The following is a 13,396-nucleotide window of genomic DNA, read 5'->3' as shown; positions in this document are numbered from 1 at the left end:
TGAAAGTCAAATAAATACTGAAGACCAGAATTCAAAGCAAAACCCGTAGGCGAGAAGAATACTCTAAGTATTATTTTTTTTTTTTTTTTTTTTTTTTTTTTTTTTTTGCTAGTGGCTTTATGTCGCATCGACACAGATAGGTCTTATGGCGACAACGGGATAGGACAGGGCTAAGAGCTGGAAGGAAGTGGCCGTGGCCTTAATTAAGGTACAGCCCAAAAGCAAATGTGCATTAAATGCTATTTGCTTCAGTCGCACTGACACAGTAAGGTCCTATGGCAACGGGCGGACAGGAAAGGCCTAGGAATGGGAAGGAAGCGACCGTGGCCTTAATTAAGGTACAGCCCCTGCATTTGCCTGGTGTTAAAATGGGAAACCACGGAAAATCATCTTCAGGGCTGCCGACAGTGGGATTCGAACCCACTATCTCCTGGATGCAAGCTCACAACTGCGCGCTCCTAACTGCACGCCCAACTCACCCGGTATGTGAGTATTATAAAATGTTCACTACTCTTATATGGAAATATGTAATAGCCATAAAAATTCTATAATCGTTTATATTTACAAGTACCACTGATCCATTATATGGCTATATTAGTGAATTACAGCTCAGCTGGGAAACACTTGTTTAGTCCCGTGTCGTTTCCCATTATTTCTTCTTTTATAAAGCTGAGCAATTCGTAAAATGACGACTTTGACATGCGCACGTAATTGAAAAATTTACTGTCATCCTCATTTAGATCGTCAAACAATGTATAATATAATCCTCTAGTCAGTCGAGAAACAAATATAGAATGTTTCCGCATTTTCCTGACCCTTCGATTTGTCCTTTTCAATAGAAGAGCAAGAGGAAGAAGTTCTTCATAGGGCGCCATTCTCTCAACTGACTATTCCCCAGTAGGAACCGAGCAATTATTCACAAGTTGCGGCACTGATCGCCGGTACTTAAATCCTCTGGCAACTTGTGGCGCCACTAGTCGCCCACGGCTAATAGCGGCCTTACAAAGATTAATCTCAATTAACATCCAACCCCATAAGGAAAAGGAACAAAGGTTGGACATACATGTCTGTTTACCCCCTAAGTTAAGTGCACGATCATAAAAACAGTTCAAACATGACAGTTGATGGGTTTATTACCTACTAGTCCCTAAAAATTAGAATACTGTACGAGTATTAACATGTTAACATTTCATTCTGTAATGTAAGTGTTATTTACAGTATAAATGTACTTTTCATTTATAGTATTTGACTCTAGATTGGCTACACTGCTTACCTGCTTACACTCTCCACTGGAGAGAAGGTGTGATGCAGCAATTTGTTAGCCTATTCTTGAAAAAGTACTTTGAGAAACGCAGGAATTCCTACTTGCTGTATATATTACCTAATATGATGGTTTGGGTTTAGTTTATTAAAAAAAAATGTTCTATAACAGACAACAGATGGCAGCACTTATCTCAAAAATGTAATTTTAAGAGTTAGCCTGTTTCTTTCAGGAATTGGCGAGATCGAACCCTACCTTCTATAGCCCTAAAGATTTTTTGTGATTTCCCATCTAAACATGAAGTAAATTCCAAGCTCTAGCTTAACCCATAGGGGGTCACGTCAGTCTTTTAGACCGGGTGCATACATTTGTTATTCTTTCTAAATACTGTAGTTTCACGGTATAAAGCTTTCTCCTTTACTGTACCTTTCAATGGACTCGTTCACTACGCGTGTTGACATACGCTGTTCCCCCTTTTATCACCAGTCAGTCAGTGGAAAGCTTTTTCTATACGCCTGGTTGTTTCCACAGTGCGTGACGCTTGACGTTCGCCATTCATGGCCGCTGTTGTCAGTACAGGAGTGTTTTGTGAGTTTCATGGATATGTTTTTCTTCAATGATACAATGTGTTTCGCTATAAAAACTAGTTTTTAGTTTCATGGATATGCTTTTATTTAATAATACGTTGTGTTTTACATTAAAAACTAGTATTTTCTATAATTTTCTTAGATAAATCAATGTGTTTTACAAGAAAAACTGGTATTTTGTTTCATGGACATGTTTTTCATTAATAATACAATGAGTTTTGCTACAAAAACTGGTATTTTATACTTCCCGGTCAAATCGACCGCGCGCGACCTGTTACGCAACTATTTTGAAATTAAGGCCAAGGCCTCAACCTTCCCAGTCCCAGTACTTTTTCTTTTATCAAAGTTCTCCCGAAAGCCAACCTACGTTCATGCGACGATAAAGAGAGAAAAAAAGTTCAGGTTCACAAAGTGTGACAAAACTTGCAGGAAAACCCCCTTACATACGCAATGAAATTGAAGTTATTCTTGTCCTATCCACCATATATTTTACTGTACATAAATTAGATACAGGTCACATTCTTCAGAACTTACTTCCTTTTATTTGCATGTACATGTTACAAATACATTTTTTTTAAATCTGAAATAATATTATCAACACTTTTGAAAATAAATTGTACATATTTGGAATATAAACAAAGGAAGGAAAAAAAGAAAATGCATTATGATCTGGGAAGTAAGGTGTGTTCATGGCAGATTCTAAGAATGTCATAGAAAGGCGATACCTAAATCAGTAAATTCTGAATGAAAGTGAAGAATCCGATGTTCCACGGCTGGGATATAGAAAAAACAAAAAAAAAAAAATGCACGCGGTGGGGGGTGGCGTTGGTGGGGGGCCGGCATTGATGGAGGGGGGAGATAGGTGGCGAACAAGAAAAATTTCATTATCTGGACTATTGGTGTAGCTCCAATATTACTCAGGCAACTCTATGGCCTATAAAAGACCCTTATTTAGCTGATATGAATGCCATATGTATCCCACTGCTTTGCACATCTCTAACTGCTTCAGAATTTTTCACACCATGTAAATCTACTGAAACAACAAAAACATCCAAATTAAAATTGATGACTCTTTCATTTCAGAAATTAAAGTTTGCATGAGAACCTACAAAAAGAGTTGTAACTGGTAAATTAAAGTTTGCACGAGGACCTACAAGTAGCTGTGACTCATAAATTTAATACTAATTCTGGGCGTGTGAAGAGCTACAAAACTAGTACACCAACGAGTTAAAACATGATAAGCTCTCTAATTTGAAAACTAAAGATTACACTTTCAAGAGCCTGCAATTGAAGTACCTCAAGACATGGGTTCATTTGCAAAGATTGCTCCTTTTGACACATTCTATCAACCACACAAGTTCATAATGCTTCTTGAATACCCTGCATAATTTATGAATATTTCAATTCTATCTAATTTCCAATTCAAATTTTGGTTTTTAAACCTTTTTTTTAATGTTGAAGAATAATAAATAGTAATATCAGTCCAAAACAAACTACTGTATCTCAAAATTTTGAAAAATAATGTTAGTCTTTAAAAAGTGACAAATATGCAGACTATTAAATCACACTGATAGCTGCAGATGTTGTATAACAGCAACAGCTACCACTGTCCTCCAATTTGCACAATTTTCTGATGATAAAAATGTTGACACAAAGTTTACAACGAAATGCAATGAAATAATTTGAAGAAAATATTTATATAATTATTTACCATCAACACCAAAATAATCCTTGAAGACATAACTGCACTGATGTTCTGCTAGGTACCTATACAGTTCACCCATATCCATGTGACAATCCCTAGATTTCCTTTTCCCAGATTCAAAGGAAATTTCTTGAAACGTGGAAAACTTACGAAGGGAATCTACTGTTGCTGATTCTAACTTGCTAGCTTCTTTTTTCTTACACATTATTCTCTTCCAGTTCATAGCCTTCACCTGAAAAGATAAACAAAACATCTGCTATAAGAACCCAGCTCTCAGAAAAAGAAATAAAAATTATCACAAAAATTTAATTTTTTAAAATGTACCCAAAACTAACCATACATATTTAGAATAATATATATATGATCATTCAAATAGCTGTAAAACTTCTGCTTCTTCATCCACCTATAATGCAACGTAAGAGTAGTAAGTGTCCTCAGAATGGTTATTAATACTATTCCCATACCCATGTGACAATCCCTGGATTTCCTTTCCCCACAAGGGAACTGTCCATAGTGTCATATCAAAATCGACAATGAAATTTCGCAGAGACCATGAGGAGACCCATAAAATAGCGATGTATAAAAATTTAGCTGCCATTACAAACGGGAAGGTTTTGAAATCTTGATACAAAATCTGTGTGACAGCGAAGCATACTGGACAACCCTTGCTTCTTGCTGACTCGCGCAGCGCACAGCGGAGTTGCAGTTGTCCACGCGCCGAGGTCACTTTATTGTTACGGAATGAATGTGAAACATAGATGAGGTGCATTAATCGCATGATAAAAACACAAATATTTTTGGCACCATGCACAGCGACTATGAACATTGAGGCCACATTGTTCTTCACAGTTTTCTTTACTTGTTTGAAGGCAATATTTTGCAGGCAATTCAAACTTGGGAGGTCTCTTTGTTGTATAATTGGTTGTGAACCACAAATATTTAATCGTGTCCTTGAACCGTGGGGAAGAAAATTGATAATGAATGAAGGACTGCATTTTCAGTATGCTGTTTCTCTGATAAACTTCACAAGTTGGAACAATGTCTATGAAGCAGCAATACAAAGCCTTCCACTGCTGGAAGAAAAACTTGTCCAAGGGCTGTATTTTCCCTGTAGCGCTGGGAGGAATCTGGAGAATTTCTATACTGTTGCTTGGAGGAATGTCTTCAAGATAGCTCTCATAGTAGTCCAGGAATCTAGCAGTAGCAAACACTTCTCTTCCACAAATAGGAAGAAGGACTCTTTAAACCAATACTTTAATTCCTTTTTGCCCATTTTTCCTGATTTTGTGGCTGTTACAAGTATATTTCTGGCATGAAACATTTCTTTGGAAACTCTTGGACCGAAAGTTCCAGTTGCCTCCAGTAGTGAAAACCTACAACCTGTTTTCCAGTCAATGACCAGGTCAGGGATGGAATGAATGAAGCCCCCAACTTGCGGCGAGGATAGGAATTGTGCCGGCTGCCAAGGCCTGTCGCACTCCTCTGGTTGCCTCCAGTAGCACAATGAATAATTTCGGGAAAAGAGTACCGGCCATACTAACTGTAGGCATAATTGTGTACGAATGGGTGAGTGCAGTAATTGATTGTGCAACTGTTTCTGTATGTTTCTCACCAACAAAGGATAGAGTCCTTTTCGCTTTCATTTCGCAAACAAAACAACTCTTATCAGTACTTTATATTGAAGAAGGGGTGTAGTCTAAAAATCGCTCTATAGCCGTTTCCACAAATTTCTTTGCGACTTTCACTTCATCTTCTTGCAGGTACGTACAGAATAAAAATTTCATAATTTTTCTTTTTATTCTGTACATTTTCTTAAAACGACTCAACCAACTAGCACATGTGCTGAAATTAGTTTTGTATGCATCAATTTCCTGTATTCAATGGGGATTACTGATGTAAATTCTAATTGGTTCTTCCACCTGCACATTTGTTGTAGTGATGTCACCTCACAACAACTTTTGCGAACAGTGGTTAATGAAAGCCGCTTCTTACCCCCCTTATTTAACCATAAATTTACAGCTCTTCTCTTGTACACAAGGTCTACAGTCTGTTTCACTTTCTTCTGTGGACCGGAAGCATAGCTTGAACTAGTAAATTTGCTAGGTGACTACAGTGTCTCTTCACTGGATAGACGGGAATCCGACTCGGGGCTCAAAATCGGATCCGTAACACATCTTGTTCCTGGCAATGGTGTACTGCCTTCTCTTTCAGATAATGCAGATGAATTGTCGCTGCTTCCACTATCACTTTCACTGTCACTATTTCTCTCTAGACACGACTCTGAGACGATGCTGGCACCCATGGGATGATTTTCAATTTGTTTGATCATTGTCTATTTCGATATGACAGTACGGACAGTTCCCTTGCCAGATTCAAAGGAAATTTCCTGAAAGGTGGAAAACTTAAGAAGGGAATCTACTGTTGCCGATTCTAACTTGCTAGCTTCTTTTTCCTTACACATTATTCTCTTCCAGTTCATAGCCTGGTAGAGGTCAAAATTATGTGTTACAGAAAACAATTTAGAGTTTATTTAGAGAAAAAATCAACTATCATTTCGATGTTGGACTTTTCAACATTCAAAAGATTATGCTTGTTATTTAAAGGTGCCTAAAGTCTAGGTTATCAGCATAACATTCAAAAGAGATTATATCCCAATATTTCAGGCATGCGATATAAAAGCTACATAAATTAAAAATAATGTAATGGAATAAGAACAACTACTCCCTCCTCCAAGGCTTGTTCCACTTAAATGCGGTTCCTGTCTTGGACCCTCACAGAATTAGCACAGGAATTTTCAGAGCTCTTTGCAATTCTAGCTCGCTATCTAACTACATTGCACCGACACAGACTGGTCTTATGATGACGGTGGGATAGGAAAGGTCTACAACTGGTCACAACTGGGAACGAAGTGACCATGGCCTTAATTACGGCACAGCCCCAGCATTTGCCTGGTGTGAAAATGGGAAACCACGGAAAACCATCTTCAGGGCTGCCGACAATAGGGTTCAAACCCACTATCTCCCGAATACTGGATACTGGCTGCACTTAAGCGACTGCAGCTATCGAGCTCGGTAAGAAGTGCGTTCTTCAATTAGAAGAAAACATTAAGAGTCTCCAAGTGTTAATATTTTAAGTGTTTAACATAGTCCTTTAAAGAAGAAAACATTATCATTCAACTCTACACTTGTCTTACACCGAATGTCATCAACACACTCTTATTTTATAAATTGTATCTATTATTTATGTCTTGGCTTAACTTTCTAACTTTGACTGATGATGTTCTCTAACAAGACAAACTAGTATCATATATATGTAACTTTTTAGGTTTCAATAAATGAGTACCAAATAGGTGGAAACATTTTAGCTCTTTTTTTTTTTTTTACATTACGTAATTAAAATCGAGGATATCTGACGGTAAGATAGCAGCCCCGGTCTAGAAAGCCAGGAATAATGCCCGAGAGGATTTGTTGTGCCGAACATACAACACCTCGCAATCTTCAGACACTTGGGCCGAGCAGCGGTCGCTTGGTAAGCCATGGCCGTTCGGAGCTGTTGCACCATGGGATTTGATTTTGGTTTATATGTTGCTAGGGTTTCATCCATGTTAGAAAATGACCTTTATTTTAAACAGAACCTATGCTAGTTTTAATTAGCCAAATAACTACTTTACTTAAATCTTAGTCAGTGTATTACCAAATACAGTAAAGACAATACGCGACATTCCGGATTTAGCTTTATAAAAATGGGAGACAATTCTCAAGTGGCACTCCTAGTGGCATGACCTGCAAATTCACACTAAATTCAAATATTAATGGAAATGCATATACGGAAATGGATAAATAAATTACGTCTAGAAAGAAAGCGTTATTAAAATATTAACTTCAAAGTTGATAAACCAATCCTGGATAAACAAATCAAGAATTAATTAACAGGTTATTATTTAAAGACTGAAATTAGACATATAATCAAGATGTGAAATGGACTGATGTGAAAGGGCTTGATCTTTCATTTATGCATTACTTTTTTAGCTTTAGCATTCCTGCCTGAACTTTTACGGCTAGATATGTCTTTTTTCTCATTTAAAAACAATGCACCATCACATTAAGACACTCGTCAATAAAGATATTGGCACATTCCTTACACACATGATTCAATTAACATTTAAGAGCTGGACAATTTTCCTCTTAACTTGAAGCATGCTAACAGAAAGAAAATCTATAAATTTAGCCTCAAAAACATTCAAAAGTTCCTTATAAGCAATACTTGCCATTACATTAGTGTAAAGCAAATTTGCATCATCATTTTGTTTCAACAAAATATGTACATTTCTTAAGTCACCCATATTTTCTTCAGTGATCGACAACGCATTATGGCATTCCAAATGGGGTAACTTGGAACACAAGCAGCCATACACATATGCATACCGGTATGCATTTTCCTGAATTAAATCAAAACCCACAGATTGCACCTACAACAACACATCGGTATTGAAGGTTAACTGCTGCACTATAGAATAAAATATGCTTATTATATTTTAAGCCATTTAAAATATGGGTCGTGCAGGTCATAAGTTTAGGAAGTACTATAAAAACCTCGTGTCACTTGAAAAATATATATGCAAACACAATATTTACTTACATTTTCTTGTCACGAGGAAAACGGAAGAAAGACCGTGAATCCTTCTGCACTTCATAGTTATTGAAGCCAAACACAGCTCATAAATTTCCACTCATGTTGAGAGGAGATATAAAATAACACATGCTACTATTTACTTATGTCAACTTACTGCAAACGCATAAATATCACCAAAAACTTCATAAACAAATACATGTGCTCTTATGACAGAATCATTAACTCCAGGTCACTCCGCTAGACAGAGCTCTAAATGCTGTCCCTCGATATCTCCCAGAGTGTTGCGTATTGTCTCTACTGTATTTGGTATTACACAGTAGGTAAGTGTGCTGGCAGCTTAGAACAGTGCATGGGTAGTTGCCATGGTAACAACGTCGACATCATGCCATCTTCCCTCTCACTTTCTGCATGTCTCCAGAGTAGATATTAGCATCCCTAATGAACCCCGATGGTTACTGTTAATGACAGGTTGTATTATGGTTCACCAGGAAGCACCAACACAGATAGGTCTAATGGCAATGATGGGACAGGAAAAGCCTAGGAATGGGAAGGAAGCGGCCATGTCCTTAATTAAGGTACAGCCCCAGCATTTGCTGGGTGTGAAAATGGGAAACCACGGAAAACCATCTTCAGGACTGCTGACAGTGTGATTCGAACCCACTATCTCCCGGATGTGAGCTCACAGCTGTGCACCCCTAACCGCACAGCCAACTCGGCCGGTTGCAATGACCTTAACACTTGTTGCTGTCAGTGTCAAAATTACTGATAAGAAAGGTTAGGCTAGGTCTACTGATGGTGACAAAATTACTTATACTGACAGTTAAACTACTGTTTGTGGCAGAATTACTGGCAGTGACTGGTTAAATTCTGGTTTACCACAAAGTACCGTTAGTAACAGGGCAACGTATGGTTCATGCAAAGAGTATCGCCACTTGTTGGCAGTCCTGATGTCCCTTAGGATGCCCGGGTGGAGGACTGGAAGCAACCTATGAAATCAATGTTATTAGAACACCAATTATCAATGCATGCACAAGTAGTGCTGCATAGATGGACAGCGAGCAAGCACAACTGATATCTTTTTATATTAGCACGTGGAAGTAAATAACAAGGACTTCAGCCTCCATAGTAATTAAACTGCTATTTTAAATCTATAAGTTCTAATAAGCAATAGTTAAAGGTTAAAATCATGATAACGTTCAATCTCACCTTTTGCCACCATTCACTGCAGTCTCTAGCTGCACCCTCACCACATATTATACCAGGTCTTCCAGGTAAAGAAAACCCAGTAATATTATATTCATTAGCAAGGTCCAATATTTCTCTCCTCTTTATTTTGCTGAAAATGTGATGAGAGTAAATCCAGTATCGGGTAAAGAAATTGTCATCTTCCTCACATATAGTAACAGCAGAAGGTTCAGGTTTGGCTTCAATGTACCGAGATGAATTTTCTTGAAGCCAGGATATCGCTGAGCAGATACATATTTCACCTCTGTCAAGGGTGGATATATAATTAGCCAAATCATCATTTAAAGTATGCTGTTGATTGCGACTTAGTTTGTCACTTCGTACAAAAATGTCTGGCTCAGTTGCTGGGTAATCGTGGGGAAGGTTCACACAAACTTCTAATTTTACCTGTAACAAAATGATCATGTCACAGTGGCACACCATCTCTTAATATCAACAAGCTGACCATGTAATAAACCAAAGAAATAATATACACTAAACAGAGCTAAACAAATATAAAAAACATACCTTATCAATGAATAAATTTATTGTAAAATCTAGCCGAGGTGGATAAAGATTGCATCTCCCATCCACGAATTCATTTATATCTGCTATAACACTGTAGTCGTCAACACAAAATTCTCCAGGGTTAGAAAACATCGACTGCAACATTTCTAGCTCAGATAGCTGAATTCGGAGCATCTCGTCCAAGTTACCATTATCAACAATCTGGGTTATTTGTTCCTCCAGTTCTTTGAAATCCAAGTATTCATTATCTTCCCATTGACAAGACATTGTGTTAAAAAAATAAAACGATTCTTCATAGAAGAAATGTGAACTATAATTACACGAGTAAATCTAACATATGCACCGAAACACACAGGAACACGTGGACGTAATAAATGACAATCGTTGAAAAAACACAAATTTACTTGATTATACTCATCTGAGTATACTCCATCCATTTATAAAACCGTATGTATATAAAAGCACTGATCTATTCCACAACATACTGCAAAGTCAAATACACCCATTTCATTCGTTTCAACACATCCTGTTTGACACAGCCCTTCAGACCAAACCTTATTATTTACTACAACATGTGTTATTGATCATCGATTCGTGATAGGTCGAGATTAGTCGATTGGACAAGAGGTAAACTCCATTGATGAACCAGGGGCGCTATTCAGTGCATGCTGTCCTATATGGCGGATCGGTCAGTCAGTGAGAATTGTAGGTTGCAATAAGTGACTGGCAGAAGCTATTCTATACTTTATCGTATCTGTGCAAGCGCGAGTAATTCTCGAATTTACTGCCGTCAGTAAGCCGTTGCTGTTGCCATATTCTTCAGAATACTTTGCAGTTCTCTCCACCAATGAGGAACGAACATCTCACTCAGAAGAGTAAGGAATATTAGAAATAGAACCAGCTTCCAATCATGCATCACGTGGTCCTGTTCATATGAATATATTACTTGACGTGAACAACTGCAAGTACAGCTCTCATCGTCATCATCATCATCATCATCATCATCATTGATTCTGGCTACGGAAGTGTTGGTCCCAGTGCCTTACATAGTGACACAAGTACCTAGAGGTTATGAGTACCGGTATCGTTAGTTATAGTGATTATTACTTTTGTTTTTATTAATACTTGTGTGTACAAAGGGTAGACAAGATCATTTAGTTATGGAAAAGAGTGACACTCTAAATGCCCTAACGTATCCCAGCCTCTCCGTTGCAATACGTGCGGAAGCAAACATGCAACTTACTCGAGGCGTTGCAAAGCCTGCCCTACCCCTCCCAGAAACAGGCAAGAACTCGTACGCCTACGCGTATTATTGACAAACCCACCACCTCAACACGCTCATTAGTTTCTCCACCGACCATAGAGGACACGATAAGATTTATTACAATTGCCATTTATAACATCCATCCATTTCAACACCTCCTGATACTCGCTCACTTATGAGTACAGCTAACCGAACTTTGAATCAGCATTTTCGGACATCGCACCTAGGACTGAATACGCATTTCACTTTCAGACCACTTGAAACTCTGGTATAAACAATTCCCCCCCCCCCCCCCCCCTCCAGAGAACCACTGCCCCTTCTGCCATAATTGAAGCTCTATACTTCCCCTCAGCCCCGCCCCATTTACAGCATATTTTCAACCACTTATACATACACTTATACATTTATATCTTTTCTAAATAAAGTGGGTATCTTTCATACTTTCCACTTCCAATCGCTTATACCATACTCTTATCATCCAACAAATAATTCAATACCACCACAACAACAAAGTTAATTTAAAAAAGAAGTAAAAATTTACTACATTTAATTAACCCAATACAGTACACAAAAACTTAGCCAAGAGGCCACATACCACTTTCCTCCTCCTCACTGTCCACATCCTTTACCCATCTCCTTAATCCTTCACTTATGAAAACATTTAGATAAATGGATAAACAGATTGAAGAGTGGCATTCCCACTCTCCCTTATTTTCATACGAAACGTGAAGAGATAGCAGATATACGGCCCACATCAAATGCTATGTCATTAAGATAAATGGTGAGGAGGCAACTCACACGCTGGTCAATTCCATCGGGGCCATACAACTTGGTTCTTCCTCCCCGCTCCAGCGCCTCCAGCAACCCTAGAGTAAGACTCCACCACTTCCCCCCAGACACAGTCGGTTCAGCCGTGTGATCAGGGGTGTCGACCCGGATATTTCTGATGAGGTTATTTTATATGAATTAAACGCTGAGAATATCCCTGCAAAAGTGATCCGCATCAGAAATGCGTCCGGACTGACATTCGTGGTCTCTGTACTTCTACTAACCACTGCTGACGTTGATCGTTTGATGAAAACCGGAGTCTCCATATTTAAAGAGCATTACAGAGTGGAACCCTCCAAGGCCCTTCCACCACAGCCCATTCGATGCGAACATTATCTAACATACAATCAGCACAAAACCGCTCATTGCCGGGACCAACACCCGGTCTGTGGGCACTGCACACTACCCCACCCTACCAACCAGTGTCCAAACACCCAGCCACCACCCCGTTGTAAAACCTGTGGCCAACTCCACCCAACATACTCCCGTCTATGCAAGTCCCATTCCCGACCTCCATAAAATCATCCAGACTTGATTGCTGCCATCTAAACCGTGGACTCACCCACACCACCTGCCAACTCTCAGTTCGTACCGCCCTCCATAGAGGACATAGTCCGATTTTTTATCCTCTCCCTTCTCAATAGTTTTTCGTATCACAGCTCTCTCATCCTCACCCACCTCCAGGCAGCCGCCAATCAAGTCCTCAACCTCCATTCTCAGATCACTCACTCGGGATTAAATACACATTTTCAATTTCACCGCCTGGAGACCGTTGTATAATGGATAGTACAACCAACAGAAGGGGATCTTCCCACCCCATCTCCTTTATTTTCGAGAATATCCAATCCTTTTCATCTAAACGTCTACACCTCAAGACCCTCCAACAACAGCACCCTGCCCAAACAGTTCTCCTCAATGAGAAACCATGCTCCATGACACTCAGCCCACTCAAATACATGGCTTCACCCACCACAGAGCGGACCACTCAGATGGCATTGGTCGTGGGTGGTGCCGCCATCATGGTACGCCCTTACTTCCCCACACGCATCCAAACTCCACCACCTCTACACTCCAGTCGTGAATCCAATGTTGCTACCATATAATTCCGTTCCCGTTTCCTGCATCTCGCCACCGTCTTCTCCCGTAACATAACTCCCCTACTCATAGAACTCATAACCTATCTTCACACCGCTTCCCGTCATTTCATAATTTTAGCAGAACTCGACCTACATAGCCGCTCATCGTGCGAGATCCAACGCATCCACAACTTCCTAAACCATACTGACTCTTCTCTAATTCCACTCCCGGGTCCGAATTCTTCTTCCCAAACAATCCCAGACGCCGTAATTTCTCACAACACCATAATC

The 13,396-nt window shown here is 39.2% G+C and overlaps 1 protein-coding gene across 5 annotated transcripts in view; it reads right to left on the bottom strand.

Annotated features, from left to right (window-relative positions):
* LOC136866537 (RWD domain-containing protein 2A) overlaps positions 1-10,503 on the bottom strand; it is a 126,772-nt gene extending 116,269 nt beyond the window's left edge. For all 5 annotated transcript variants that reach the window (XR_011017946.1, XR_010859559.2, XM_067143595.2 and 2 more), the window contains exons 1-3: positions 9,938-10,503; positions 9,392-9,817; positions 3,560-3,785 (exon numbers count right to left, since the gene is read on the bottom strand). Coding sequence is in view for 3 of the 5 variants with exons in the window: in XM_067143595.2 (XP_066999696.2) it covers positions 3,560-3,785; positions 9,392-9,817; positions 9,938-10,204 (919 nt within the window). In the remaining 2 variants the exon portion in view is untranslated. The remainder of the gene's footprint in view (positions 1-3,559; positions 3,786-9,391; positions 9,818-9,937) is intronic.
* Between the last annotated feature and the right edge of the window lie 2,893 nt (positions 10,504-13,396).

Source organism: Anabrus simplex, chromosome 3 (genome assembly GCF_040414725.1).
Source record: "Anabrus simplex isolate iqAnaSimp1 chromosome 3, ASM4041472v1, whole genome shotgun sequence".
NCBI classification, from domain to species: domain Eukaryota; kingdom Metazoa; phylum Arthropoda; class Insecta; order Orthoptera; family Tettigoniidae; genus Anabrus; species Anabrus simplex.
Note: the sequence above shows the minus strand (reverse complement) of the source record. Positions and strands in the feature narration are given on the sequence as shown.